This window comes from Aspergillus undulatus, assembly GCF_047715775.1.
Source record: "Aspergillus undulatus strain CBS 261.88 unplaced genomic scaffold BDV17scaffold_1, whole genome shotgun sequence".
NCBI classification, from domain to species: Eukaryota; Fungi; Ascomycota; class Eurotiomycetes; order Eurotiales; family Aspergillaceae; genus Aspergillus; species Aspergillus undulatus.
The window spans coordinates 304,429-331,297 of record NW_027396605.1 but is presented as its reverse complement, the minus strand read 5'-3'; the positions used below and the strand labels follow the sequence as shown (position 1 = coordinate 331,297).

Genomic DNA, 26,869 nt, shown 5'->3' with positions numbered 1-26,869 from the left:
AGAAGCTCTTGGCACCACTTTCTGAGCAGATTCGGCGGTGACAGCACTTTCCGTCTCCAAATTTTCCTGTACCACGCGCTCCCCAGCTTCCCTCGGCAGATCGTCAAGCGCCAAATCAAGCCCCCGCTCCAACCCGAGGCGCTCGTTGTTCGCCGTCGGAAGTTGAGCCTCCCCGGTAGAGGGCTCTCTCGTTCCGTCCGAGAGAGCTGGATCGTCCCAATGAGAAGCTGCCTCCGGGAGCTCGTCGAAGTCAATGTGGGTGACCGCCGAAGCACGGTCAAATTCACCCTGGAAGCGGTCTGATTCTTCCGCCTCGGGATTGTCAGCCATTGATTCCTCGAGACTCTCAGGCGAGAATACATTCACAGTTCGGGCATCAGTCCCAGCCTCTTCCATGTTGTGATCAATGGGTTCCGGTATTGAAGGCTGATCTTCAGTGATCACCGATCGGCGTGCGGCTCGTAGCTCCCGTCGCTCCCGTCGTCGACGCTTTTTCTCCCGCTTTTGTTGTCTTCGCTCCTGGCGTACAGCCTCACGAGAGCTGCGCTTGTGAGTATGGCCCCCGTTCCTTTCCCGACTCTGAGATACAGTAGAGGCGGTTTCGGGGTTTAGATCGCCCGGCGGAACAAAGAGTGGTGAGTCGGAACGCGAATCATTGAAGGGCTGGCTTCCCATGGCGCTGACCGGTGACGAGTCTGGCAGGCGACCAAAAAAGGCAGAATAAACGCATTGTCTTACGAAGAAAGTTGTCACTTTGCCGCCAAGTTGCAGATCGCTGCTGTGCAAATTGTCGAGGAAGAGAAACCGGGAATCCCGCTTCTGGTCCCTACGGTGAGGGAGGCCTCGTCGCGCCCTGGGTTTAGGCTCTCGGCTCCTAATCGGCTCCTGAGAGGCCTGCTGGTCGATGGGGATCGCCTCGGAGAAACAATCACAGATTCGAGTCACGAGAGACTCAAAAGTGCCGCCGTTGAAGCGATAATGCCCTGGCGGTCGGGCTTTCAGAAGGACGTCGCGTGCTATCTGATGATCGGGCGACTGCTCAGCTAATTGTTGAATATGTGGGGAGTTAAACCCGAGTCGCTGTGCAAGCACAGCTAAGCCATGCAGGACCGTGTCGTCGGCCTTCTCACAGTCTGGTTTAGCTACCAAGTCATCGCCCCCGGACGGTCTAGGGATCTTTGGGTAGTGACGCATGGCGTAGAGCCAAAGTTGCCGATACCCTAACTCAGCTCGGTCCGCTTGGGTGCCGGATTGCTGCCGGAAATCGGTCTCCGAGGTTTGTATAATGCAGTTATTATTGCCATGATCTGGCTCGAAAAGGCGCATGAGGGCAATCTTGATGGAAGGGTGGTCTTTGGTGGGGACCGCCAGCCGCTTCATGCAGTTTGCGCATGCCTCAAGGTACCACATATTTTGGAAGAAATGATCCAACGACGAAATAATTGCTTTTCTCTTTTTGAGTCTCTTCCAGATGTCCTTGCGCTCAGAAGAGGCAAAATTCTGGAACACCGCACCGCTAAGAACCAGACCTTCCACTTCCCTCGCATCTTGCGCAGAGACCCCAGGAGCCTTGCCTTGCAACCTGGCGACGGTCTGCGGGTCCATCTTCATCATCTTCGCACGATCGCAACTTAAGTAATACGACCACTCTTCCAACAAGGAATTGAGCGTGTGAACGATTTCCTGCCCGGTCAGCATGGACGCAGTCGTTAAGGTGATGGCCAGACATACCTCGTTACAACTCGTAGCGAGGACTCTGGGAAGGGAGCCAAATTTCATTCCCTGTAATAATAAGGCGGGAATCATGCGCAGTCGGTCGAAGGCGGCACGAACCTCTGTCCGCGAAGAAAGCTGTCGGAGTCGTTTGACTTTATTCGGCGACAGCCGTGCCATCCATCGGTTCTCGAAATGCGCATTCCCTTCGTTTTGGTACTGGCGAACTTTAAGATACACCTCTCCGTCACTCGGGATCTTTTCATTCGAATATTCGTCCACAAGCGCCGTTAACAGGCTTGCGCTAATATCTTTACTGGGATTGTTAGAAACCGAAAGAACAGACTACCGCCTCCAAAGGCAAGGTTAGCAGGGTAGGGCCTTGTGGCTGCATACCATCGAGATAGAGATCACTCGTCCACCATTGTTCACCAGGTGGGAGCTGTTCTTTCGCGGCCCTCAAGCGATGCTGGCCGTGAAGGCACTGTATCTTGCCCATTGGGAATTCAAGGAGAGGGTATCGATCTGGCGGACTAGTCTTTAAGCTGTGAGGCGTTACGCTCGCCCTTTGGAGCGCCACAGCCAAATGCTGTCGAGACACCACTGCAGTGACATGGTTTCGAATATCCAGCCGTCGACAGCCATCACGAGAAAAGACCTCGCGCAATCGTTCGACGTTTTGGGGATCTAGTTCTCGGGATATGGATGGGTGTGGAACAATTTGGTTGATGTACACTTTCGCAGTACCTAGATATTTTAAACTCCGCTCCTGGGCTAACTGAAACTCTGTGGGCGTTAGCATGGTTTGATCCATAGCGGCAGGTATCAACAGCAAGAGCTTTCATGTCCAAGAAAAGAGGTCCAATTGCTTCCCTCGGGGTTTAAATGATCTAGGCATGTTCTGCAACCAAACCTGGTTGGCTGTGGATGAAGCAAAATGCCCACCTCCCCAGCGAGGCTCCGGCAGATACCAGTACCCACCTCATCGCCAGCAAATCAACAGCTTCCCCATTATTGCTGTGGGTCCGATATCCAGGCTCCCTGGGGACTGCAGTGACTGAATACGAAAACGGATTAGCAATAAATTGATCGTATAGCTATCGCATCTCACTGTCATTATTTATGCCCAAGCCAGAGAAATAGGCAGGCAGTTCTTCCTGGTCGGATTTGCCACGGGATTTTTATAAATCATAGGATTAATCACTCAACGCCAGGTGCTCCACTACTTGCTGTTTGGTTTCCCTCAAGAAGATATACTGATGAGAAGACACGATGGATTCAAAGGAAGATATGCGTCCCCAGAACTTCCTCCATCCACAAACGCAGACTGGCCTGCAATATGGGAAAGGCAACGCGGCTAAAGGGACTGATTCGAATCGTCCCAGAAAAACCATTCAAGGTCCACTCAAAACACTTGGTCTTCCGCAAGTCATCAACTCTGAAAGTTGTGCAACTATTATTTTGAGAGAACAAGAGTCTCCCTGGGATACATTCCAACCAGTCTTCAGCTGCAAGCTTGCAGGCAAAGTAACTACTGCCGTCCAAAAATCCCGTCCTTATCGGCTGAAAGCAATTCGAGAGTATCCCCCAGAGTGCGCTAGAGACGTTCTGCGACTATTTCGGACCATCCAACATGAAAATGTCCTCTCCGCCAAAGAATGTTATCGAGATGGGGGCAGGCTCTTTGCCCTGGTGGAATATTGTCCTCTCACCCTTGAACACCTCGTGAGTCTTAGCCCTGATCAAGCCATGCTAGGTGCGATCATATCTCAGGTAAGTTACAAGGGGGTATATATGGGATGTCTTTGCTAACATCTGAAGATCCTTAACGGCTTGCATCACTTGATCACGGCTGGTTTTGAGCATACTAGGTTGGCCTGCTCAAACATCCTCCTGGCTTCGAATGGAATTATTAAGCTAGGTAATATTCAAGCTCAAAGAAGTAGAAGGATATCCCTGACAAGCCAATAGCAGCATTGGAGCACTGTGTTCGGCACGCTCCCGGTCAATCCCAAATATCTATGATCAATGCTGTAGCTACCATTATGATGCAACTCATGCAGAGTTACGAGATGGGTGATGGGATAATTGGGGTTGACAACATTGACCGCTGGCCTCTGGACTCGGAAGCATTTGGATTTTTAGAGGCGACATCCTCTGCACGGTCTGTCGATGTCCTGATGAAGGCGAGTAGCGTCCCTTAAGAGTGTTGGCTACTTCTTACAGTTTATAGCACCCGTTTGTAGTCAAACAACATTCGCTAGGTGGCCTCACCGCTTTGGCTCGCCTGGCCCCGATCGCGACAAAGACGTTTTATACCTACCCTGTGTGACCGGTCCAGCGGCCGTATGACGCAGAATTGAGTTCAGATGCAGTTCTGACACCAGGTTACTCGTTTATGCGAATTATGGTGCGATCCTTTATCGCGGGAAGCGCTTGTTTAGAACTAAGGCGGTGCTCGCCTGATCAAGAGCGGGGTCAACCGGACGAAAGAAGCTTCAGAAAGCCTAAGAGAGAGATTAAACACGGAGACAAAAGGGGAAGAAAGCAAGATGGATTGGAAGTAGTAAACACATTCAACGTCAAAGCAGGAAAGTAAAGGAAATCTAGAACCCTCTTGGCAGACTGAGCTCCATGCAATGAGAAATACTGTATCCAGATTCATAATCCTGTCCTGGATTGGATATCTCTAATTAATATTGAATCGAATAGGGTAAATGCAAACCAATATCTCCTCCCTGGCCTTGACCAAGTGTGTTAACCAAAGGAGCGATCAAAGGTACTCTGGAGGATCTGTTTTCCTCATCTCACTGCGGCATTTTGGTCTCGTCGGGTATCCCAAGCAGAGTCCCGCTTGGCAATAGTCAATTCTGACCAACCAGAGGCATCCGCTATTAGGTGACAGATGCTGAGTGATCGGAATTACTTTCATCCGAGATTCACTGACAATTCGGTCACGGCACCCTTTCCCTGGCAGAACAGCATCATGAGAATATCCTTTGAAACAAAAAGAAGACGACGCCGAAAGCTGCGATAACGAATCCTCACGGAACTGACTTCTGCGCTGAGGATCTGGAACTGAAGCGTTCCTCAGTCAGGGCCAAAGACTCAGTCTTCCTGGCTGTGGAACTCTTTGTCGATATGAAAGTATTCCTGGAAGTTGAAGTCTTCCTGGAGAGGGGAGTCTTGCTGGAGAGGGAAGCCTTCCTGGAGAGGGAGATCTTGCTGGAGAGGGAGGTCTTGCTGGAGAGGGGGGTCTTGCTGGAGAGGGAGGTCTTGCTGGAGAGGGGGGTCTTGCTGGAGAGGGAAGTCTTGCTGCAGAAAGGGTTCTTCCTGGAAATGAAGGAAGTCAGAGACTCTCCCCACCGCAGTTTTCTCGGCATCGATTGGGCACCATTTGCTCTCGGTGGATTGGCTCGCTAAAGCGCGTAGATCCTCAGCATAGGCTCTAGAGAGCTGCTCTCGAAGATCGGTTCCGCCATCTCGAAAGGTTTTGATGAGATCGGGAAGTTTCCCGAACATGAGGCTTTTCATAGTCGCCTCAAGCGAGCGAAATAGGCGAACCGACCCTGGACGAGTGTAGGAAATATATGTGACAAGTCCATTGACTTGGACAGCACTGAACGTTTTAGAGTACCTAATGCTGGAATTAGCAGCGAGGGGATAATGATTGATTGACGGAGAACAAACATTTTCTGCACCCATTCACCGGGAAACAATAAAACACCAGCGCCCACAGTCGCTACGACTTCCCAACACCACTTGCCCTTTCGGTTATAAATGTTAAGAATGTCAGTGCGTAAGGCCTCGTCCTCCAAGCATCGACCTGCGTTATCATGATATGCTTCAGTGATGCAGTTAAGGACATAAGTCTCCGCCCTCTCCCTTTCCTTACGGGGACGAGGACAGTATTTCTCGGGATAGCTGCAGAGCTCATCGTAGTTGAGGTGGAACAGCACGTGTGCAACATTATGCGCAACAGGGTCAAGAGCGCTAGATTTGAGTATTCGTATGTAGTGTACCGCTGGATTTATACCTACCCATATCTTGGGGAGGCCTAGCGCATGTCGGTCCTGCAACACGTTATAATGCCATTGATCTGAAATGGATCTCAACATTTCAGCAGGATCAGTGGGGAGAAGATAAGCATCCGCCTTAAGGACCTTTTCGATCCCGTCGTCCCCGACATAATTTCCGTTGAAGTTGCAACCCTTCAATAGACTTTCAGCGGCTGGATTTGACCTTATCATCACCCTAGCTTGATTCCTTTGCCATGGTTTCTTCCGGGTCGATCTTACTCTGAAGTTTGCTCGCTTGTTACTGGGTGAGGCCCGAGAAACAGAGAGAGTCCGCCTCTTCGGCTGGGTTGAGTCACAATCAGACGGCGGTGTAGGGTAGGCTGCGGCTCCATTGTCGGTCATCGGAGAAATTGACACAGGGAGTGGCACAGTCTCGGTTCGGAGGGCTTCGGATGTAACACCAGGGCGTATATCACTATGAGTGGGGTCCGAAGTATTTTGATGGGCCGGCTCCCTTACAGGTCCGTTGTTGAGTTTGTCTTCAGGATTGGAAATCGTTCGTTTCGGGCGTTCATTCGTGCTGCTGGCAGGTTCGTCGAGACCATCCGATAGAGCATCGTCATCGGTGGTGACTAGAGCAAAAAGCTAAGTGTTAGTTTCCGTTGACGTGACATGATCGTGGCTGGGAATGGAGGAACTAGCAGCACTGCCGAAGGGCACTTCACCTAGATCTGGCCGGGTGTAATACAGCTGCAAATAATCGAGGCCTTGGATTATCCTGAAAACATCATTTATTTGTGTTATATCGAGTGACCTTATTGTCTCTAAATCTTCCCCGAAGCGTTGAGCAAGCTAGAGGAATAAGCGTTCATGAGCAACCTTAAAGGATCAATGACAAACCTTAGCAAGCTTTCTGTCTTCCAGAATCAAAGGGCCGGGCGGAATATTATCAGCGAATGATTCCTATTGATGGGAGTATGAATCATTGAAGATACCATTTGAAAAGATCCATTACCCTTACCTCAAACACTGCCCCAAGAGTAAAAGTTTTCGTGGTAGCAGCGGATGCAGGATCCGCGGGAAAGAACCTCTGGAAGACGAGCTTGAAATCTCTCGAGAGCTGGTATGAGTGAATCAACTTCATCCGAAGAATCCTTTCCAACACGTTATCAATTTGCGAACTATCCACGTTGCTCAGTGCTTGGAAACTCTTTCCCATCTGGCGAGCGAGCTGGGAATGTGTCAGCAGCAACTAGACGAATTTTTCGACAAACCAGAATGTCTTACACCAGCACACTGGTCCTCAGATAAAGTTTGGGAGCGAGTCTGACCGTTCTCATATATATAAATTGGCTGCCGAAAACATGTGAGTACAGAAGAGCACAAAAGGCCCGAACTTACCTCGAGGTGGACCGTCAATTCGTTCATTCTCGTGGGACGAGCTGCAAGGGCACTGAGATACTCCAGGGAGTTATAAACCGACTACAGGAGAACTACGAAGAAATCGGGTGAAGGTAGAGCTGGAGCCCGACGATGAAGCTGAAGCGGCTGGTTGATGGCAAACATCGTGGCAAGAGAGAGAGGAAAGTAACCGCTTTTATAAGAAAGCCGAATGCAGCTTCTCAGAAAACTGAAGAGGGAAAAACGAGTGCTCAGAGAGCAACACTCGAGGGCCATGGTGAGCTTGAGGGCAATCATGGTCCTTTCCCTGCGATTCCAGACGGTGGTGCAAGACAAGCGACAAGCGACCTGAAACCAGGAAAAAATACTAGCCGTAAGTTATTATGATAAATCTTCGAAACGGCAGTACAGCGATACGGTAAAAATGGTGCTGGCCGCCTTTCTAACGCCATCAGAATTCCAAATCAATTGTGGGGCGGAATATTACGAGTCCAGCTTTCATGTTTACCCGCTCAATCTTTCAACTGGGCTAAAATTCTGTGGAGACTTCACAGCAAAAATACATCCGTCGCAGGAGATTCGGATCCGCAATTTATTTCAGCCAGTCTAATTATCAAAAATGGATAAAAAAGCATTTTATCGGTCTTAAGTTACCAAAGTCTATCTCGAACGGCTCCGTTCTCTCTTGGCAGGCACAGGAACCTGGTCGTAATATACCGACTCAATTCATCTGTACTTTATTCGCAGCCACAACTCAGGGAAGTGTCCTTCCTCGCGTAATTTACCTATGACCTTTGAATCAAAATCCTGGCGTATTCATTCAACCGCTCGGCTGGTACTCCAGCTCAGAAAGTTTGACGCGCTCGTGGAGGTATCCTCGCACGATCTCCCGCAGGCGAAATCGGATCGGATCAGCTGTGGCGACTAAAGCGGCTAGTTCAGCATCCACCTTGATATGATAGTTCCGTGCAGACTTACCAAGAACCTGTAGTTGGCCTTGCTCATCTCGGATATTAGGCAGTCTCTCAATCAGCTTGCCGGACGACTCCAGCGCGACAAGACTTTCATAATGTGGTACCCCCCGGTAAAGACATGCCCTTTTGTGCTTCCCGAATTGTTGCTTATCGCGTTTGAGATCATGTTCCACGTAGATGGAGATATGGAGTATCTGGGCATTCAGTCTTCGTCAGCTTTACTACAGTTTCGCTACGAATCGGGAACACCGACGTAGCCATCATCCATGGTATCATCTTCGAGCAGTCGGTTAAGTTGTTCCTGTGCTGAGATAGCCACGTCTAGCTAGTCAGCAGCTTTCTAGGGAAATGATTGGAGGACTGGGCTCACCCTTAGACTCCACCTGCCACACCAAATGCACACGGCGAACCTGGGACGTACAAGTATTATAGCCATAGATCATTTTCTTGACATACGGAATCACGGCCGCAATCCCAAAGCCACTGGCGACGACAAGAGCACTTTCGCAATGACTGACATCCTCGCTAATTCCGTGCGGACCGGAGAATAACGCCAAGAACGAAATTGAACTGTCTGGAACTGCTTGAACATGACGAAGGAGGTCTTTAGAAAGGCCTTGACGCGGCCACACCAAAAGCTCAAAGGTATTCTGATTACTCCGGGACCACGAGGTGACTGCAAAAGGATGTGTCTGTGTCCACGCCCCTAGACCGACCCCTGGGATCCAGAGGTTGATGTATTGGCCAGCGTCCACTTTGAGCGGCCGAGGCAAGCTCAAACGGACCCTGATAGCGGACACGGTTGCATCATCACCGCCCTCCTTGGTAGCCCCTTGGTATGCATAGGACATTATGGCTCTTGGAGCACCGCGACCCGCAAGCAGGCCGTTTCGATAGAGGAAAAAGAGCAGTGGTACGACGAAATTCAACCCAAGGAGTGCTAGGGCAACAGTGAGGTACACTCCGGGAACCCGATCCCGAATGGGGAGATGGCGCCAAACGCCGTAGACAAAAAGCCCTACCAGAGCCTGATGTCCCCGAAGGAAGACCTCGTATGACCGACGGCGAAACCAGGGAAGGGAAAGGAGAGTCAAAGCGCCTAAAGATCCAGCACCCTGCTAATATTAGCATGGCCGTAACCCCCTGGATCTCGGGACTTACAATCGTAGTATAGAGGTTTCGTGACTCGGAAAGCAGAAACCGGGGCCCCTCGGCCAGGCTCACAGCAATGTGGGCAGAGATTAAGAAAACCACCATCCAGCTGGTCACGCGGTGGATCTTTTGGCAGGTCTGTAAATAGATGCCGAGGAGGTCAGCCAGGGAGCTGATGTGGATTGTTGATAGAGGGAAGATCAAGTTGATGAGAGCCAGGGTTCCTGCCCGACGGCTGACACCGGTCATCGCCCCAGCCCGAAAAAAGACCAGAAAGGTATTGATCGCAATATAGGTTATATAGAGGAAAACTTCGGCCCTTGTCCAAGGACCAAGGAATCGGTGCTGATCAACAAGCACAGGGAGAGTAAAATGACGCGATACAGGAACGGTGAACAAATGAGTCCTATTGGAGAGAAACACCAGAATCCTGACTAGGAAAAACAATGCAAATATGCCGCCAGCACCAATTGCATAAAATACTAAGGCATCCATCTTGGGCGAGCAAAGGAAATGAATAAAAAGTAGATGCGGTTCAGAGGGAGAGTCTTGGAAGGAACTTATAGTGTTCCCATGTAAGGCCTTACCGGGGAACGAACTCACTGCGGTGACAGCTCGCCGGGGAATTCCATACCATCACACTGTGAAGGATTCATGGACTCGTTGTGAAACCTACTTAAAGAGTGGTTATCTCGCATTTGGAGGATCTGTCTCCATGAATTTACGGCACTGGAAATCATACGCCATGGCCCGGAAAGCACCGTGGGCGAGAAAGCGCCGGTTAGAAACTGCTCAGGCGAAGTCTCACCAGCTCTACAAGCGGAGGAAGGGAATATTCAAAAAAGCTGCAGAATTCAGCCTTGAATGCGAGTCAGATATTTTTGTTGCCGTTCGGATCCGGAAAACCGGTCAGATATATATATTCGATTCGTCCGCGAGGGCCAACTGGATTAGCACGATATCAGACTTGGTAAGTTGAAGCCATCTTTCCCATATTCTTACAGTACAGTAGTAACAGGATCAGGGGGGATGTTTCCCCAATCCAATCCGGTTGACAGTGGGGGATATTTTCCCTGATTGTGGTGGATGTCCTCCCCTTAGTCAAATACGAGACCAGTCAGAAAAGAGCACACTGTGAGGCATGGTTATGAGATCTTTTTTCCCCTGTCTTTACTGTAGATCATATTATCTATTGAGAGATTGCCCACATATTGCAGCACTGGCACCTGGCGGAAACCAATTTCGGTCTCAACATGATCCAATTTGACTAGCGTATTTTCCTGGAAGCCTTGGTCGGGTGGCTATGAGTAGCTTGGGCCTTCGCATCACTATAGATGAGCGTAGTTTCCTACATTCTATAAATGTACGGTAAGAGTAGACAGATAAGAGTACGTACAATGGTTAATATCTACAACTCGGAATAACTGACGCTGATAGGTTTTCACAAATATGACTCGGCCCTAAAGTGAATTAAACCCATGGTTTCAACCACCAAAGAAGGCTTTTTGGCAACTCTTTGTCTCGCTGCGTCCTTCCGGTCTCGCCGGGGATCCCCTGGGAGAACAGCCAGGCACCATTCAACTTCAACTAATCAGCTCCAATATAGTGACCCACACGGCAGTTCGGAATTACATTCATCCAATAGTTCCAGCTCCCCGGCGAGAGGAAAGCGTTGGGTCACCAACTTGAAACCCAGCCATTGTAAAACAGATAGAACTTTGTAAAATCAATCTGGAGTGTGAACCGCTGATGGATGTTAAGCTCCCGACTCAGCATGCCGACGATAGAAAAGGAAATATTTATGCCGCAGCAGAGCTCTGGGCTGGGCATGGAAAGTCGGAGATTCTCTCCTTAGCAATCTGTGTGGCGTAGATTAGGTCCCATCTATTTTCGGTTGATTGGGTCGCCCAAGCTTCCTCATCCTCAGTAGATGCTGTATAGAGCTGATCTTGAATATCATTTCCACTAGTTCGAAAGGCTTTAATAAAATCGGGAAGGCGCCAAAACATGAGGGTTTTCACGGTTGAACGTCGTGAGTTGAGCATCGTGAGTTGAGCATCGTGAGTTGAGCATCGTGAGTTGAGCATCGTGAGTTGAACACCTCGAGAAGCGGGCCATTCCTGCGATCCCAGATGTCGCATCCTAGCATAGGAAAGATACGAGCCGTAAGTTATTCTTGAAACTACGGCGTAAAATTACAATATAGAGGATTCCGATCCCTCCCGTCCGTCAGATACCAGTATGATTCCAAATCTCCGAACCTCATGGAGCGTAATAATATGAGTCCAGAACCGATTGTCTCCTTCCCTAACAAGCCTAGTGTGATACCAGAATAATTGGTTACTGTACTGACCAGTTACACATCTCACATGGAGGTTGTGGGGTGTAATAATAAAGTCAAGGGCCCATAATGCCTACTTACTCTTTTGAACCACTGATGTCGTGCAAATCGAACAAAAATAAAAAAGAAAAACGAAATGGGCTGATTCTTGTAAGTTATCGAAACCAGCCCGTTTTAGCTTCCCAAAATACAGCGACGACCACCGCAGCCGTGGTTCGATGGGCTCGTCACTTCGCCATGACTTTCTGAGTCCTGGCTCCTGAGCCGAACTTCAGCCTTGGCAGGTACAGATCCCCCATTCCATACAACCAACCACCCAAACAATCGATATCATCTGTATTTTTCCCGACATTGTTGCCCTATAAGAGCCACCAGCGCGCTCCAGCCATCTCCATAGTCAAGGCTCAAAGTTAGACCTCGCCAAATCGCGGGTTGGGTTTCGACCCCCGACCCAAAACCCGCCAAGAAAAGTATATTACGGTAATATATACTATAGTTACGGAAATTTATATGTAGTAGTAGATAAATTATATAAATATTTCCGTAATATATTAAGCTTTGGGTTCTTGGCGGGTTGTTGGGTAACCCACGGGCAACCAAAAAAGCAATATGGCGAGGTCTACTCAAAGTTCCTTGCTCCACGTGACTCGATCTGCCATGGGTTGATATTCCAGTTCTGAAAGCTTAACGTTCTGATGAAGGTATCCTCGCACGATCTCTCGTAGTTGGTATCTGATCGGATCAGCTGCGGAGACTGAAGTAACCCATTCAGCAGAAGTCGTGACATGACAGGCCCAGCGAAACTTACCTATGACCAGTAGCCGGCCCTGCTCGTCTCGGATATTCAGCAGCCTCTCAATCAGCTTTCCAGACTCCAGCGAGACTAGGCTTTCATAAGGCGGTATTCCCCGGCACAGCAAGCTCTTTCGAGCTCCCCGAAGGACTGTTTATGCTGTTTGAGATCGTGCGCCACGTATATGGAGATATGCAGTATCTAGAAAATCAGTTTGGTTTGATCAGCCTCAGTGAACTTGCGGGGAATCGATAATACAAACATAGCCATCATCCATGGTGTCATCTTCAAGGAGCTGATTCAGTTGCTCCTGGGCCGAGGTGGCCACACCTGCCTCGTCAGCGGGGCTCTGGACCTGCGGTCGGACCAGGACTCACCCTTGGACTCCACCTGCCACACCAAATGCACACGGCGAACTTGGGAGGTGCAAGTGTTACAACCGTAGGTCATATGGAACCACAGCCGCAATCCCAAAGCCGCTGGCGATGACCAGAGCGGATTCGTAATGGCTAACATTCTCTCTGAATCCGTGCGGGTCGGAGAATAAGGCCAGAAATGAAACCGAACTATCCGGCGCCGCCTCCGCATAACGGAGAAAATCTTTAGACAGACCACGGCGCGGCTGCACCAGAAGATCTAAAGTATTCTGCTTACCCCAGGACCACGACGTGACCATGAAGGGGTGTGTCTGCATCCACGCGCATAAACTGACCCCATCCAGAAGTTGATGTATTGGCCTGCGTCCACTTTAAGCGGTTGGGGTAAAAGTAAGCGGACCTTGACGGCGGATATAGTTGCTTCTTTACTGTCCTCCTGAGTTGGCTTTGAATATATGTATGACACGACGGCTTTCCGAGTATGTACCCCGGCCGGCAAAGAGGCCGTTTCCATATAGAAAAGACGCTAGCGGAATAACAAAGCTCATTGCTAAAAGTCCCAGGGCAACGATAAGGTATATCGCGGGCACGCTGGTTTTATGGGGTAGGTGACGCCACAGGCCACAGACAGAGAGCCCTGTAAGGACCTGATGTCCTCGGAGAAAGGCTTCGTATGACCAGCGACGAAACCATGGAACGGAAAGGAGAACCAGAACGCCTAAAGAGGCAGCACCCTATCTTTCTTAGTATTGTTGTGACCCGATGGAGCTCTTAGCATACAATCACACTGTAGAGATTCCGTGGCTCGGAAAGGAGAAGCCTGGGTCCCTCAGCTATAGCCGAAATAACATGGATAGTGAGCAGGGCGACGGCCATCTATCCAGTCGCGCGATGAATTTTCCGGCAAGTCTGTAAGTAGATGTCAAGGAAGTCAGCCAGAGAGCTTAGATGGATCGTTGACAGAGGTAGATGATAGCCAGGGTGCCCGCTCGGCGACCCACAGTGGCCATTGCGCCAGCTTGAAAAAAGACGACAAAAATATATAGTTAAAATATAGAGTACATGGATTAGAACGCCAGCATGCAAGGACCAAAGAGTCGGTGTTGTGGAACAAAAACAGGGAAAGTGAGATGGCGTTGTAGGGGAATAGTAAGTAAAGAGAAAAATGTCGCAGTCTTGATAAAGAACAACAATGTAAAGATGCCGCCAGCGGCAATTGCGTATTATCAAGGCATCCATTTTGAACAAGTGAAGGAATAGAGAGGAAATGGGTGCGCATGACAGAGACAACGTCAGACGGGGGCAACTTTATAGTAGTAGGCCTGGATGAGGCCTTACTGGGGAAGATGCTCACCGCAGTGGCAGGTCGCTGGGGAACTCCAGATTGTAGGCCAGGGTTCCGCACTGAGATTGACGGGCTCGCTCTGAAGCCTACTTAATGAGCGTCCATCTCACCTATAGACGAAATATTGACAGCCCTGGAAATCACACCATGGCCCGGAACTCAACATGGGCAAGGAAACGTCGTTCAGACACCGCTCAAGCTAAATCACAACAGCGTTACAAACGAAAGAAGGGAATATTCAAAAAAGCTGCGGAATACAGCCTTGAATGTGAATCGGATATTTTTGTTGCTGTTCGGGTCCGGAAATCGGGCCAGATATATATCTTTGACTCATCAGCGCGAGCGGACTGGATCAGTACGATATCCGACTTGGTAAGTTGAACTCACCCTTTCTCGTTCTCTTACTGTACTAAGGGTTAGGACGGATGTTTCCCTAATCCAATCCAACTGAGGTTGGGGGACATTATTCCTAATTGCGATGGATGTTCTTCACTTAGTCAAACAGGAGGCTCTGAGGTTGAATTAGGGAAGACCATCTCCTAAGGCATGCTTGTGAATTTATCTTATCTTTGCATTTAGGTCGTATCATCGACTACGTCTTGTGAAATAAGAATATGTTTCTACGACAGATATATGAAAATACATCATCTTGTCGCGGGTTTCGTTGCCTTCAAACGACCCCAATTTAGCTGGAAACGAGTACACTAATCGGCATAATCCTGCTGAATAGTGCCATATGCGTATTTTCAGCGCGACGGATCTCATCGAGACGTGCTCCATTGTCTACAACTACGGGGATTTATCTGTGCCTAAGGCGTAAAGAACGCTAGATTAGTAATTAACGAACAGGCGTAAACAAGGGATGTCGCATTGTCTCTCCTATCATCTATCTTGTAAATGGACACTCAGAGCAGGTGGCTTTGGTGTATAAATAAATCAAGAATGGTCATTCTGCCCAGTCAGCTTGGAGATCCATGTAGCAAGATCTCTCGAGTGGCGGTTGTTGTAGCTTTCAGTCTCGCGTTTCGCGTTTGCGTGCTACCGCAACAAACTAAACGAGGAAATGAGGAGTTAATGTGACCCCAGCCTGTGTGACAGAGCTCGCTTGAGGACCTAGGCCTAGATATGTCAACTTCCGTAATAGCTGCTAGCATTAATCCCATGCGGAGGAGTCTGCTAGGGGAAGGAAGTGGGGGATGCCTTGTCTCTTTAAGAACCCTCCTACTCTTCAGCGAAGCCGTGCTACTATTTATATCCTCTATTAGGTTGCAACCTTGCCCCTCTGCCTATTCGGGCGTCCTCGAATTGGATCAGGCTGACCACGCTGAACTATGGATGATGACATAACAAGACTTTATGGTGTTTCCGTTCAATGGGAGACTGAAGAAACAAAGGCCGCGCTCATAGTTATGGCGAGAGAGTGAACACTTCTGAGTTACAGCTGTGTCCAACAGAATAGGAACAATGTGAGACCAGATTCAACGCCAGTAAAAGTGGCATTAATGACTGCCTCTAAAAATATGACTCACGGGTTTTGGGGCCAACAAAATCAGGCCAAAGTGTATGACAAGACCAATACAACGTCCGTATTTAAGGCCACAGTTTCTGGCTTGGACTTGTATGGGAACCTTGTGTTCAACAGGGTGCTCAAAAAGTGGGTCATCATTTTTACCGCTACTATTACACGGCTTAACCAGGTCGTCAATATTATAGTCTCTTTGTTATTGGAGGGTCTTTGTTCTTATCGAGATTCCAGCGAAGTGGCCAGAATGACAGCACTTAGACATGTAGCCATCATCGCATCCACGACAGTCAACAACTGCGCTTCTCCCAACAAGGCACCGGCCCGACGCATCCTAACACCGTTAGTCGACAGTCTACAGGGACTAAGCGAAAGGCGCAGCTATCAGACGAGGGCGCTGGCAAATGGTCTCGATTTCCCTCAACGCTGCCGTCTAAGGGAGACTGTTTCACAACCCTTCGCTTTCAGTGTTTCTACCGCCCGACGAGCGTTTGCAATTCCTTGCTTGGCTATTTGGAGGTACTTAATCACACTGTATGCCAGACTATCCGCCTGCATCATCTGAACATGGAGGTGTGCGGGCAACCAGTCGCTCGACTACCCCAGTGGATTCAGAAGTGTCAATATTGGGATTGGTGGATTAACTTTACCCAACTTCGGTTTGCGCCGCATTTTATGGGATAATCAAGTGTTGTGCCATACTGCATTTGCAGTTCAGCTTGAACTTCACTGTGTCTAAACTCCACTTCAGGTACCAATTGTTTTCATATTGAACTGTAAACCGATGGATGCCTGCCAATTGGACGAGGCCTGGTCGGTTCCAGTTTCTAGCTAGAGATGACTAATCAAAAGGACGAGCTAAAAAGAGGCGTGGTCACGTTTCACCATGAACTTTGCCATGGCGCCTGTGTTCAAGTTCCAAGAGCGCTTCCAGCAATATCTTTGAACAACTACGCCAACGTACCATGACTGGCCGCTCGAAAATATTTACGAATCCTGTGTTATTTGGTATACTACCGACCTCACGTCCGCCTTCAATTCCAATTTTCCAATCCCTTTTCCGCCCTCGACGACCTAAATCGGGACATTTCGCGCGGCTGGGGTCCGTAATGGCCGAGAACCATCGCATCGAGTACAACTGGATCAAGGGTGTAGAGGCACTCGAAAAATATCAGCCTGGGGGTTATCATCCCATCAGGATCGGGGACGTGCTAAATGGCAGGTACCACATTGCAGATAAACTTGGCTTTGGGGGCTATTCGACGGTTTGGCTTGCCTTGGATACTCATCTGAAGCGATATGTTGCAGTCAAGGTCAATATAGCAGACTCGCTTCCACGTGAGACAAAAGTCCTCAAGGCTCTGTCTGCTCCTCTTCCGTCCCGCTCGCCCGCACACCCCGGACATGGTTTAGTACCTATTTTCCTAGATGAATTCGAAGTGCAAGGCCCTAATGGAAGACATATGTGCTACACGGTGACCCCTGCACAATGCAATCTCAGGGAGATCTCCTTTAGCCGTCTTTTCCCCCTCGAAGTTGCTCGAGCACTGTCATATGGACTTACACAGGCCGTTGCTTATACACATTCTCAAGGCTATGTTCACGGAGGTTTGTCATGCGATCACGACATCTACGTGCATTTTCCACTAGTAAGCTGACGTTCGCAAATCGTTGATCTAGATATACATCTAGGCAACGTCTTGGTCAAGCTCCCATCAAGCTTCGATGACCTGTCCATCAGTCAATTATACGAAAAGTACGGTGAGCCCGAGACAGTCCCTGTCACACGATGCGACGGGGAACCATTGCCCCCTAATGCTCCAGACAAGGCAGTTGTGCCGCTGTTCTTAGGAAAATATGCAGAGGAGTTCTCCTTATCCGACGCGCACCCGCTTCTTAGTGACTTTGGTGAGGCATTTTCACCCGCTTCGGAAGATCGTCTTGGGCAAGACTGCCATACACCACCCGCTTTTCGAGCTCCAGAAGCCAAATTCGAATTGCAAACCCGCCTTGAATATCCCTCAGACATCTGGAGTCTGGCTACGGCAATCTGGGAGATCATCGGAATGAAAGCTATTTTTAGCACCGATTTCGTGCATGAGGATGAGATAGTGTCTCAACATATCGATGTGCTTGGACCTATGCCTTCGGAGTGGTGGCGACGCTGGGAAGGACGACCGCGATTTTTTGATGAGGATGGGCGTCCAACGGAATCCCACAGGGAAAATAGATGGCCTCCACTTCAGGAGTCATTTGAGGTCGGTGTGCAGAACTGGAGACGGAAAGTAGGAGACGAGATAGGGGAAAATGAGAAAACTGCGTTTCTGGATTTGATGCGCCGAATGCTGTCATTCCGGCCGAAAGAGCGACCGACAGCTGAAGAGGTGCTAAAGTCGGAGTGGATGGTTAAATGGGCATTGCCTGATTACGAGCGGAGCTAAAATTATTCCCTTTGAAATGCTTAACACAGAAAATCCATGTAGCAATAGTCATATCAAATGACCTATGCGCAGTTCCGTACCCAAATAGGGTTCAAGGACAGCAGGTAAGAATGGGAAGTTTGGAAGTGGATCAGAACCAAGTATGGTCAATCATACTAAAGATTGTGCAAGGCGGGGAAATACGTGTATGATATGGGCAGGGCAATTGCTATATATAGCCAGCCATATCTCAAAGGCTACATGATTGCCGCATTTGATGGGATTACCCTCTTGATAAGGGCCCATGAAGCAATAGCCGAAAATGCCAGCTTGATGTAGGCATTAAAATTCTCTCCTGTAGTATTGCTTTAGTTTATCAAGCAAGAGATTTTGAGTCCTTGATGGATAGTATTGATCGAAGTAGGGCTTCGTAGGGACGACAATATACATGAAGATCCTGAACATCGATATCGAAACCCCTAGATGCTTAAAGTCCACTTGTAACGTCTGGATTGCAGCAGATTCCTTTGACACCAGAGAGTCCCGAGCCCCGAGAATTCAACACGAGCTACTACATAGCAGCTAACCTTGAACTGGTAGGTGTGAGTAGCCGATGGGGCTGTCTTTATATTCTTCAAGCAACTCTTCGGCTGGCCAAACAATCTTATCGGACCGCGGCCCGCCACGACGAGTGCTGTCCGCCTTCTCTGAGGTATGAGTAGCTTCCTTAAGAGCAAAGTCCTCTTTACCATCGGTATAGCCGTGTGATGCTACATGGTATTCACGTAGGAGCTGATCGCTGCCCTTGAAGGCGAAAGTTCCATGCCAGCCTTTAGGATCTACGACATGCCTGCCGTTGTTGGTGGTGGTATTGTGCATGTCGGACCTAATAGGCAACTCGTTAGCATAAAACTCTAACGAGGTATACATCTGCACCAAGCATTGGTAGTGTTTATGTGTATCACGGTAGAAAGAGTGGACGAAGCGTAATAGCGTCCCTCTGGTGCCCGGGACTCACCGAATCAAAATTGCCTTGGGGGCCAGTAGTTGATCCCGTGCTGTCGCATAGGCTAGGGCCACTAAACTCCTTTTGCGTTCGGGACTAATAGTGTTTCCACCGTAGAAGAAGATTCTAACAAAATTGACGCCCTCTCTAGCACCAGCCATGTTGTTCAAAGGCAAAATGTAAAAAGATGTATATGTTGAGTGGTTTAACGACGAGAGAACTTGGGATGTAGTGAATAATACCAAAAGTCATAATCTGTCAGAGGCAGCTTATTACCTCTTTATATCTCTTGCTATGCCCCGCTCAGAGAACTTGCATGGCTGATCACGTCTCTCTTTTGGCGCTCACAACAACAATTTAATATGGTGAGACCAGTGGGCGCCTAGATATCTAAGTATAGAAACCGAAATCATTTTGTTGGAGTTTAAAGTCATGTTAAGTGTGCTTGTGAACTCTCGGCGCTAAGATCGCGTCCAAACATACAAACCGCTCCCTCCAATGCAGTAGCCAGATTCTGTTATTTATAGTATAACCAAGCGATAAATGAGTAACAAGTCTCATGCTCAATCACATATTCGATTTCCTCACAGGGTCTCATATACCAGGCTTCAAATTGACTTGATAGGTACTGGGGAGAAGCGACATTACGAACCAAGGCGCCACGAAAGGCATGGCTAGCCAACTTTTCCCCAATCGCATCATTCCTTGGCATGATTTCTCTTAGATCCAGAAGTACTGGATCTAAGAAGTACACCTGGAAGAAACTCGACCGCGCAGTCGGCTTCGTTTCGCATCCGCTCTTTGCCTCTGGTACGCAACCTGGCCAATCAGGAGGCCCATTTAAGCGCACCTCTTGATATTGAAACGCTTGTTGTCCCAGAGGAAAGAATATTTACTAGTCACGGATGACCCAATAACTAACGCGCAGTTGACACTGAAAAACACTCGCCAAAAGGCCAAAAGGACGACATCTATTGCCCAGAGTGGATTGTTCGATTACGTTTCGGCGCCGGTACAGTGACAAATCGAGTCCACTCGTTGTGGTCGTGAGAGGGATAGAAGACCCCATGGCGGCGTTTTTGGAATTGTCCTACCCTTGTTGGAGGAGGGTGCCGCCGGCCACAGGAGTGTGCAGACGGTGGCGCAGAGTACGCCAGCATAAAGTGCGGCGAAACGGGTGGAGCGCCGAGATCAAAAGACGCATTTGAGATGAGACTGAGACTCCTGGGGCCCATTGAATCGTAAACTTGTTACTTTTTCAAAAGTATTGTACGGAGTGCTGCCCCTGTCAGAGCGGGGATCGAGTTGAGTAATCAAGATTCCGCATCAACTCCTTTTTGAATAGTGTGTCATACATGATTTCCCAGCCCCGAACGGCGGATCACTTCTGGCCCTTTGAAAGGCTCCGCGGAATGACTAACCGAGGTCCTGGTCAAAATTGCCCCAATATGGTGCTGAGATGTGTATCTTGTCGGTTCTGACTTTCGACTGATTTGGGCGTCATCGGTCGTTCACCGTGTCTCGGACGATTTTGAAGGCGAGGGATACTAGCGGTATCTTAGGAAAAAGAGGGTGGGGGGGGGGGGGTTTGATCGCCAGAAACGATCGTACGGGTGAAGCCACTGGCACTCTGCGATGCACTGGATATAGTTGACAGGTGGTGAGAAACTTGAGGGCATGTGGACTTGAAGCTGGGGGATATGAATTGGATGCCAGCCAGTCTGCATCGTGTCTCAACTTCTCTGCCTCGTCTACCAGGGGTTTTTCTGGCTTCAATTTTGTTTCCCAAAATCCATCGGTGAAAGTCCGACTCGTAGAGTTTGGACGGAGAACTTTATGGGGCTGCTTGTACTCAACCGTGGTACTGTAAGGAGGGTAGTGGTACTGTCATCGACAGAACGTCCCTGATCGATGAGAACTAGATTGCCGGTTTTCTGGTGGATCAACTTCTACTTCATCTAGAGCAGCCGAATACATTATAACGGGAAAGGCCGGCGGCGATGGGTATCAAGGAAAGATTTGAACTCGTAACAATGCCCTGATATCAAAAAGCTTGGATATCGACATCTTTCGCTCAATACGGAAGTCTATACTACTCGTCTGACATGGAAGAGCCGCCAGGTTCCACTGTATCTGACATCTAGGGGGCTGATTGTGGGCAAATTTGGGAGGTCGAAGCACCTGTCTGTAGGCTGCAGAAGAACGAATCCGGACGAAGATCCTCGTTGTGCGGCCGTGATTCTCACCTAAGTACCTCGATCTCCGCTGAAGTGGGGCTGTCCGTGGACTTTGAAACACCCCAGCACAGTCCTCCAGAAGACAGCCAGCCTGATTAGGAGGAAAATGTCGAAGGCTGCTGAGACTGAGTTTGTGTCGGCGTCTAGTCTTCTGTTTGGTGGCCGTCCCAGATCGGCAAGATCATCAAAGTAGGGGAAAGCTATGGCGAGATGAGCAATTGCCGTCCGTGCTTCCGCAGGAAGTGTTTCACCACCGCCCTTCCCTATCTGATTGGTTTCAGCCGCTCTAAATTTTCCTCATTCTGTATGCGCGCGGCTAGCAAGTTATGTGGTTCACAACATCTCCCATTATTTGCGTGACCACTGGCTTGCAAGACCCCGCTCTTGCGAATCTGAAAAGCTGACCTTCAATTCGCGAAAGCCATTAATGAAGAGCTATTTTGCTCTGGCTTGCGCTAATGCATTCCTTTTCACTGGTGATTGGATCGGCAAAACAGGAACGATGGGGCTTGTAAGTTGCCTGGGCGGCCAATGATCCGAGTTACTGGGTCTCTACACCAGCTGGTACGTGTAGGCCAGATGATTTAGCGGTGTCTATAGAATAAGTACCCTACGGCATAGAAACATAACCGTGTCCTCTCCAAAATTAGAGGGCGATATGATTTGTACTGAAGATTTAGCACCACGGCCAGCCCCTCAAAAGAAAAAGGAGGCCTTTTGACATCATGTCACCCCCTGCATCTTTCCCGCGTATCAAAAACTGCCAGCCATTTTCGTGCTAAAACCCGGAGGAAAGTTGGCAAGCACGGATGAAATGGCGGGAGAGGATGTAATGATAATTAGGTGATGAGAATTGCAAGCTCCCAACGAGAACCTTTGAGAAGTCATCCTTTTTTTTATTTGACCGACCCAAAACTGTAGCCTGCAAGATATCTGGCGTTAGGCCGCGGCTCTAAACCCTGATGTCCGGAAAACGGAGGCTGTACCCATTAGGCAAAAAAAAAAAAGTATTGTTGGTCTAGCTATCGAATGGCCATGCTTCTTCCCATGCAACTTTTTCTGTTTCAGAATGTGCTAGCTGGTCAATCAACTCCACCTTTGCTTGCTTTAGAAGCTTTTTTACTTCATCGTATTGCCCGGGCCGTACAACACCTTTTTCAGGCCACATCTGGCCCAGCGATTGTCTTAGGCTCCGCATTAATTCCATACCGCTGATTGCGCCAGCAGCATCCTCATTAATCAAAGCAACTTCATCTGCAGAGAACAGCAATGGAAACGGCGGGTTACCAGAGGCTTGCACACCCGGTAGGGCTGTCCACTCCTTTTCAAGATCAAGGCATCTAGATCGATATAATGCCTCCCCGTCTATAAGGAGATTTTGCGCAAGAAGTAGCATCTCAAAGCTGGTAGTCTGTCGAAATTCCATGGCTTTGAATAATGTTACGTTATTGTTGTAAGTGAACCTTCGATACAATGCTGAGAGTGACATTTTTAGATACAGATCCTGGGCTTCAGCTTGCTCGGCAGGATCGAGTGTGTCGAAACCCTCCGGGAATGCTGGTGGATCAAGACCTGTCGACGGAGGGCCATCGTAATCAAGAAAGTATGGCTGGCGTGCATGGTCAAAAAGCGGTAACACTTCACTTGACTGCCAATCTATGATACCTAGAACCTCCGCTGGCCTTTCAGGGTTAACAAAGATGTTCTCCGCGTGAAGGTCAGGGTGCCATAGGAAGGCAGACGTGATTGATGCATCTGTTGGTAGAAGGTATTTCACAAGACAAAGATAGCTTCGAAGAGCTGCTATCTTTTTAGAACGAGACCGGCAGTACGTGCCGGGGCCATATAGCGATAACATTGATCGAGGTAATTGGGTCATATTCTGCACACATGCAATCTCTCGAAGGCCGACCGCTGACTTATATTGCTCCATACTATTCCCTAAAATGACCATGTAAGCACATATCTTCGAAAGGGCGAATTATAATTTCATACAAGGGCCTCTATCAAAGTCCAATGATGTTCTACCATCGTCGAGAAATTCGCGGCCTGTTGACGGGCCAACAGCAAACCGACGATGTTTGGATATAGACCTATCCCCCTTCACAAGGTCACTTCCATCGGAATCTCCCATGTCAGACGAGTAGTATAGACTTCCGTATTGAGCGAAAGATGTCGACATCCAGGCTTTTTGATATCCGGAGATTGTTTTCACGAGTTCAAATCTTTCCTTGATACCCATCACCGGCCAAACTTTACTAAGCTGGACACCGGCGACCTTTTCCATTATAATGTATTCGGCGCCAACCGAGTTGTCTTCCGCTTTAGAGCTCCAGGCTAACACTTTCGGTACCGGGGTGCGTAACTCATTCCGAGCCTAGGAGTGCAGCATTAGATAAAGGCGGAGCAGACAGGGTCAAAACAAGTTATGGATTCCTGCTTACAAATTCCATTGTTGCCACTTCGCTGGCAGTCGTGTAATGAGCTCGCCCGGCATTCGGGTTTGGTACTTTACCTACGACTTGCGTACCGTCCTGCATTGTAAAGAGAAATGTCTTATTGAACATCCCGTCAGGGAACTTCTCAACCCGGGCGCATTGTGCAGATGTCAGGCCAACTGATTCAGCAGCATGCTTTACCAGCTCGTTCATATTGAATTTAACGTAACGTATTGCCATTTCGTGAGTTTCATTGAATAAAAATCGGCCTCTTGTATAGCGAAACCAGTCATCGTTCGCGTTGTAATCTGTGTGAAATGACCGGTTGAGGCTGGTTGCTGATTGACCGGAAAGATAGGACGGCATCCGTTTGTGCTTTTTAAACAGTGAAAAGGCGCTGCGCATGATATTGAGTAACACTAAGTAGAATAATAAAGAGTAGAATGCAAAGTGCGAAGTCGGATGCCGCTGTCAAGGAAGGTCGTGCAATCAAGACATAAAATCATGTGATACGTTAGTCAGCAGCAGCTGTCAGCCAAATTGCCCAAATCGTGGAGTGACCGTCTGGAGGGGGATATTTCTGAATGGAAAGCAGCTCGTCGGGAATCGAGCCCTTTCAAACCGGAAGCCACTTAATCATATCTAATGATACTAAATCATACAATAATGACACTCGTACATCAATGACGGGATAGCCTCAAGAGTTGACAAAGCTGAAAGGCTCTTGCTGGCATGAACAACCAATCAACCCTATATGTTAGGCGCCCATCCGGCCCCTAAGCTGAGTTGCAAAGCTGCAGGTGTGATTCTTCTTGCATCAGTCCAATTACTTCTATGGTTGGATGGTGTAAACCAGGCGAAGTCGCTTGGGCCCTTTGCTTCGTCCAATGATTTACCAGCAGACATGTCAACAGCCTTGGTCCATTACTACTTAAGCTGGTAACTTGACGGAACCATTTCGCTTCCTTCAAAGCCTGCACACTTCAGTTATTGATAGCCTCTCGAAGAAATATCGCGTTCCTTCTTGATATCTGAGAATCCCCCCCGCTCCTCTGGACTATTGCTAGGTAAGCACCTAGAGTACATTATGAGATTATATGCTGACTCTATCAGTAACATAATGAGTCGTGCAAGAAGAGAGTCTCTCGATGCCCTGAAGAACTGGGTCCTGGGGAGGTCATCTCAAGTGACAAAATTAGCCTCAGGTCAAGGCATCGCTGGAACCAGAGCTGCTCCCGCCCAATCCGGTTCAAACGATACGACGATTGGTTCGCGCCTGGATAACGGCGAGAAGGTTACGAAGGACGGGAAGGAGTACAAGCGATACAAGTGGCAGATCAACAAGAACGCAGAAAGCGCGACACTGAAAGAGTTGGCAAACAAAGATTCCCACAAAGTATGGTCGGAAGCGGATATCCCGATTACTTCAGATGCGTCCGCAGCGAAGGGGGCAGTTGAGCAGTTGTTTGAAGAATTAAAGAAAAATATGAAGGAGTAAGCGCCAAAGACTATGCAGATTCTTGCATAGCTCCTTCATTGTTCTGGATGGTGTTGGTAGTCAGCTTCGAGTCGATACACCACCTGCTTTAATCCATGCATCTTAAAGTGGTAATCAAGAATTTGATGTAATTTCGATAATTTTGCAGGCTTATAGTTGCGTACAAACAGCGTGTGATAAACATAAAATACAGTGTATGAGGTTACCTTGAATAGCTCGTGATTGTTTCGTAGTGAATGACTCGAGCGATTATATTCTACAGGTAGCTACATCGCCTGGGCGAATACACTTCTATTATCTGAGACACAGGTCAGCTGTTACTCAAATCAGTTACTGACAGGTTGGGCGGCAAGCTACTACCCAATCATTTGCCGCCGACCCTTTTGTCGTGACAGTCTATTTATGGTAGCCACTAGGAGAAACTCGGCTGGGTTGCAGTATGGAAGATATCGTCGAGCAATAGCCTTCTGGTTCGAGCATTGGTAAATGTGTTGATGGGTAATCACTGATAAATGTCAAAAGGCCAACCAGATTCTGGATTATGCCATACTCCCAAGCGAGATAAGATAATATTACAATTGTTCCGAGCCGGAAATAGATATGAGCACGGAAACTTCGAATCTGCCCCACTAAGTTATGATAGGCATTGTGAATTTCCTCACTCGTAACGTGCCCGGGATGGGACGGGATGGGACGGGATGGGACTTAAATGTAGTAAGATACCCCGCGAGTTTCCCAAAGCTTGTCAGCGCGAACATGGACTCAACCACCAGCACGTTCTTTGCCAACCCATTCAAACCTCGCATTGAAGATAAATTCTTGAAAATCCAAGATCCCCTTTCTGATAATGAGATTCATCAATTTAATTCATGGGCTAGCCTGCTGGTAGAAACCGATGAGTCACTGAGCAAGCAATCCTCGTCGAGCCGGAGCCGCAGACGTCGGGCGCGTCATTTTGCCAGAAAGGTGTATTCAATCAGCGTGGAACTATTTGTTCTTTGTTCTTTGTCATATCATATTTCTACTCTGCCTCCCATACCTTCTGGCCCATTCTACAACCAGCTTGAAGATTGGTGGAAATCATGCCCACCTCAAGAATCGCTCTCTGCGGTCACCATCGCTATTTGCCGCAACTTACCACCTTACGACCCTGGGAGCCACGATGTGGCTGCCTTGACTGTTTCCACCCCAGCACGATTAGAGAAAAGGAACATTGATGGCTTCCTTAAAGCAACACCGAGAATTGCAAGTTCAGCAGGTAAGGACGGCTCCAGTTTTTTATGGGGGTTCAATTTCTGAAGCTTGTGTTATACAGGGCAAAGGGGTGATCCAGATGCTTCTAGCCAGGAACAAAATCCCCCAAATAGACGACAAGAGAACCCTCTGCATGGGACATACAGCATCTGCGAAGAAGTCAACGAGCGGTCGCCAAAACGCCCACGAGTAGAATCACAAATCCTAGGTATGTATCGCTACATAGCATGAATAACGCAGCTCATATTTCCAGGAAATCCGGCGTTACTTGATGATGACCCTTATTTATCCTTCTCGTTCATGAGACGTCATATGATAGATAAGCTGCCTGAACCGTTTCGGACGGGAATGAAGATGAGCAAATTATGGAAAGACGAAC

At 48.6% G+C, this 26,869-nt stretch overlaps 14 protein-coding genes across 14 annotated transcripts; 8 read left to right on the top strand and 6 right to left on the bottom strand.

The window, feature by feature from the left end:
• Positions 1 to 749: 749 nt before the first annotated feature.
• On the bottom strand, positions 750 to 2,880 carry BDV17DRAFT_296918 (uncharacterized protein; the record flags this gene model as incomplete). The annotated part of the gene is made up of 4 exons (XM_073763403.1): positions 2,136 to 2,880; positions 1,942 to 2,017; positions 831 to 1,851; positions 750 to 778 (listed from the first exon to the last, which is right to left on the bottom strand). Exons 1-4 carry the CDS (start codon positions 2,525 to 2,527, stop codon positions 750 to 752), a joined length of 1,518 nt encoding a protein of 505 aa, XP_073621029.1. The 5' UTR covers positions 2,528 to 2,880.
• BDV17DRAFT_2767 (uncharacterized protein) lies at positions 2,881 to 4,102 on the top strand. Its single transcript, XM_073759369.1, has 4 exons — positions 2,881 to 3,486; positions 3,535 to 3,634; positions 3,685 to 3,899; positions 3,947 to 4,102. The coding sequence occupies exons 1-4, from the start codon at positions 2,986 to 2,988 to the stop codon at positions 4,043 to 4,045; spliced, it is 915 nt and encodes a 304-aa protein (XP_073621028.1). The 5' UTR covers positions 2,881 to 2,985; the 3' UTR covers positions 4,046 to 4,102.
• Positions 4,103 to 4,821: 719 nt separating this feature from the next.
• Positions 4,822 to 7,160, bottom strand: BDV17DRAFT_285924 (uncharacterized protein; the record flags this gene model as incomplete). Its single annotated transcript, XM_073760800.1, has 8 exons — positions 4,822 to 5,350; positions 5,404 to 5,924; positions 6,012 to 6,364; positions 6,431 to 6,584; positions 6,633 to 6,695; positions 6,754 to 6,963; positions 7,020 to 7,085; positions 7,134 to 7,160. The coding sequence occupies 8 exons, from the start codon at positions 7,158 to 7,160 to the stop codon at positions 4,822 to 4,824; spliced, it is 1,923 nt and encodes a 640-aa protein (XP_073621027.1).
• A 793-nt stretch (positions 7,161 to 7,953) lies between these two features.
• Positions 7,954 to 9,508, bottom strand: BDV17DRAFT_285923 (ferric reductase family protein; the record flags this gene model as incomplete). Its single annotated transcript, XM_073760799.1, has 5 exons — positions 7,954 to 8,057; positions 8,112 to 8,301; positions 8,361 to 8,428; positions 8,478 to 9,222; positions 9,269 to 9,508. The coding sequence occupies 5 exons, from the start codon at positions 9,506 to 9,508 to the stop codon at positions 7,954 to 7,956; spliced, it is 1,347 nt and encodes a 448-aa protein (XP_073621026.1).
• A 377-nt stretch (positions 9,509 to 9,885) lies between these two features.
• On the top strand, positions 9,886 to 10,490 carry BDV17DRAFT_248565 (uncharacterized protein). The gene is made up of 2 exons (XM_073756120.1): positions 9,886 to 10,229; positions 10,284 to 10,490. Exons 1-2 carry the CDS (start codon positions 10,005 to 10,007, stop codon positions 10,395 to 10,397), a joined length of 339 nt encoding a protein of 112 aa, XP_073621025.1. The 5' UTR covers positions 9,886 to 10,004; the 3' UTR covers positions 10,398 to 10,490.
• Positions 10,491 to 10,712: 222 nt separating this feature from the next.
• On the top strand, positions 10,713 to 11,301 carry BDV17DRAFT_248564 (uncharacterized protein). The gene has a single exon (XM_073756119.1). The coding sequence runs from the start codon at positions 10,738 to 10,740 to the stop codon at positions 10,981 to 10,983; it is 246 nt and encodes an 81-aa protein (XP_073621024.1). The 5' UTR covers positions 10,713 to 10,737; the 3' UTR covers positions 10,984 to 11,301.
• A 1,080-nt stretch (positions 11,302 to 12,381) lies between these two features.
• On the bottom strand, positions 12,382 to 13,088 carry BDV17DRAFT_2575 (uncharacterized protein). Its single transcript, XM_073757203.1, has 3 exons — positions 12,771 to 13,088; positions 12,656 to 12,723; positions 12,382 to 12,594 (listed from the first exon to the last, which is right to left on the bottom strand). Exons 1-3 carry the CDS (start codon positions 12,979 to 12,981, stop codon positions 12,484 to 12,486), a joined length of 390 nt encoding a protein of 129 aa, XP_073621023.1. The 5' UTR covers positions 12,982 to 13,088; the 3' UTR covers positions 12,382 to 12,483.
• A 1,021-nt stretch (positions 13,089 to 14,109) lies between these two features.
• On the top strand, positions 14,110 to 14,770 carry BDV17DRAFT_2589 (uncharacterized protein). Its single transcript, XM_073757383.1, has 2 exons — positions 14,110 to 14,487; positions 14,536 to 14,770. Exons 1-2 carry the CDS (start codon positions 14,209 to 14,211, stop codon positions 14,656 to 14,658), a joined length of 402 nt encoding a protein of 133 aa, XP_073621022.1. The 5' UTR covers positions 14,110 to 14,208; the 3' UTR covers positions 14,659 to 14,770.
• Positions 14,771 to 14,868: 98 nt separating this feature from the next.
• Positions 14,869 to 15,541, top strand: BDV17DRAFT_248556 (uncharacterized protein; the record flags this gene model as incomplete). Its single annotated transcript, XM_073756118.1, has 1 exon — positions 14,869 to 15,541. A coding segment is annotated over exon 1 (217 nt), but the record flags the coding sequence as incomplete, so codon positions are not given.
• A 1,205-nt stretch (positions 15,542 to 16,746) lies between these two features.
• Positions 16,747 to 18,078, top strand: BDV17DRAFT_278521 (kinase-like domain-containing protein; the record flags this gene model as incomplete). The annotated part of the gene is made up of 2 exons (XM_073759545.1): positions 16,747 to 17,245; positions 17,318 to 18,078. The coding sequence occupies 2 exons, from the start codon at positions 16,747 to 16,749 to the stop codon at positions 18,076 to 18,078; spliced, it is 1,260 nt and encodes a 419-aa protein (XP_073621020.1).
• A 367-nt stretch (positions 18,079 to 18,445) lies between these two features.
• BDV17DRAFT_248553 (uncharacterized protein) lies at positions 18,446 to 19,362 on the bottom strand. The gene is made up of 2 exons (XM_073756117.1): positions 19,076 to 19,362; positions 18,446 to 18,943 (listed from the first exon to the last, which is right to left on the bottom strand). The coding sequence occupies exons 1-2, from the start codon at positions 19,222 to 19,224 to the stop codon at positions 18,640 to 18,642; spliced, it is 453 nt and encodes a 150-aa protein (XP_073621019.1). The 5' UTR covers positions 19,225 to 19,362; the 3' UTR covers positions 18,446 to 18,639.
• A 2,627-nt stretch (positions 19,363 to 21,989) lies between these two features.
• BDV17DRAFT_2324 (kinase-like domain-containing protein) lies at positions 21,990 to 24,310 on the bottom strand. Its single transcript, XM_073755808.1, has 3 exons — positions 23,745 to 24,310; positions 23,296 to 23,677; positions 21,990 to 23,241 (listed from the first exon to the last, which is right to left on the bottom strand). The coding sequence occupies exons 1-3, from the start codon at positions 24,141 to 24,143 to the stop codon at positions 22,319 to 22,321; spliced, it is 1,704 nt and encodes a 567-aa protein (XP_073621018.1). The 5' UTR covers positions 24,144 to 24,310; the 3' UTR covers positions 21,990 to 22,318.
• Positions 24,311 to 24,338: 28 nt separating this feature from the next.
• BDV17DRAFT_248550 (uncharacterized protein) lies at positions 24,339 to 25,651 on the top strand. Its single transcript, XM_073756116.1, has 2 exons — positions 24,339 to 24,805; positions 24,852 to 25,651. Exon 2 carries the CDS (start codon positions 24,859 to 24,861, stop codon positions 25,234 to 25,236), a length of 378 nt encoding a protein of 125 aa, XP_073621017.1. The 5' UTR covers positions 24,339 to 24,805; positions 24,852 to 24,858; the 3' UTR covers positions 25,237 to 25,651.
• Positions 25,494 to 26,739, top strand: BDV17DRAFT_2410 (uncharacterized protein). Its single transcript, XM_073755965.1, has one exon. It carries the CDS (start codon positions 25,873 to 25,875, stop codon positions 26,533 to 26,535), a length of 663 nt encoding a protein of 220 aa, XP_073621016.1. The 5' UTR covers positions 25,494 to 25,872; the 3' UTR covers positions 26,536 to 26,739.
• The last annotated feature ends 130 nt before the right edge of the window (positions 26,740 to 26,869 follow it).

Bases quoted from the DNA above. Each gene is read 5' to 3' on its own strand.
- BDV17DRAFT_2767 (XM_073759369.1), top strand. From the start codon at position 2,986: ATGGATTCAAAGGAAGATATGCGTCCCCAGAACTTCCTCCATCCACAA. The intron at 3,635-3,684 runs GTAATATTCAAG...ACAAGCCAATAG, and splicing joins GAATGGAATTATTAAGCTAG to CAGCATTGGAGCACTGTGTT. The intron at 3,900-3,946 runs GCGAGTAGCGTC...TACAGTTTATAG, and splicing joins CTGTCGATGTCCTGATGAAG to CACCCGTTTGTAGTCAAACA.
- BDV17DRAFT_248565 (XM_073756120.1), top strand. From the start codon at position 10,005: ATGGCCCGGAAAGCACCGTGGGCGAGAAAGCGCCGGTTAGAAACTGCT. The intron at 10,230-10,283 runs GTAAGTTGAAGC...TAACAGGATCAG, and splicing joins TTAGCACGATATCAGACTTG to GGGGGATGTTTCCCCAATCC.
- BDV17DRAFT_248564 (XM_073756119.1), top strand. From the start codon at position 10,738: ATGGTTTCAACCACCAAAGAAGGCTTTTTGGCAACTCTTTGTCTCGCT.
- BDV17DRAFT_2575 (XM_073757203.1), bottom strand. From the start codon at position 12,981: ATGCGGAGGCGGCGCCGGATAGTTCGGTTTCATTTCTGGCCTTATTCT. The intron at 12,724-12,770 runs GTGAGTCCTGGT...CTGACGAGGCAG, and splicing joins GTGGCAGGTGGAGTCCAAGG to GTGTGGCCACCTCGGCCCAG. The intron at 12,595-12,655 runs GTTTGTATTATC...CTGATTTTCTAG, and splicing joins ACACCATGGATGATGGCTAT to ATACTGCATATCTCCATATA.
- BDV17DRAFT_2589 (XM_073757383.1), top strand. From the start codon at position 14,209: ATGAGCGTCCATCTCACCTATAGACGAAATATTGACAGCCCTGGAAAT. The intron at 14,488-14,535 runs GTAAGTTGAACT...ACTAAGGGTTAG, and splicing joins TCAGTACGATATCCGACTTG to GACGGATGTTTCCCTAATCC.
- BDV17DRAFT_248553 (XM_073756117.1), bottom strand. From the start codon at position 19,224: ATGGCTGGTGCTAGAGAGGGCGTCAATTTTGTTAGAATCTTCTTCTAC. The intron at 18,944-19,075 runs GTGAGTCCCGGG...GTTGCCTATTAG, and splicing joins CCCAAGGCAATTTTGATTCG to GTCCGACATGCACAATACCA.
- BDV17DRAFT_2324 (XM_073755808.1), bottom strand. From the start codon at position 24,143: ATGCGCAGCGCCTTTTCACTGTTTAAAAAGCACAAACGGATGCCGTCC. The intron at 23,678-23,744 runs GTAAGCAGGAAT...CTGCACTCCTAG, and splicing joins AAGTGGCAACAATGGAATTT to GCTCGGAATGAGTTACGCAC. The intron at 23,242-23,295 runs GTATGAAATTAT...TGGTCATTTTAG, and splicing joins GGACTTTGATAGAGGCCCTT to GGAATAGTATGGAGCAATAT.
- BDV17DRAFT_248550 (XM_073756116.1), top strand. From the start codon at position 24,859: ATGAGTCGTGCAAGAAGAGAGTCTCTCGATGCCCTGAAGAACTGGGTC.
- BDV17DRAFT_2410 (XM_073755965.1), top strand. From the start codon at position 25,873: ATGATAGGCATTGTGAATTTCCTCACTCGTAACGTGCCCGGGATGGGA.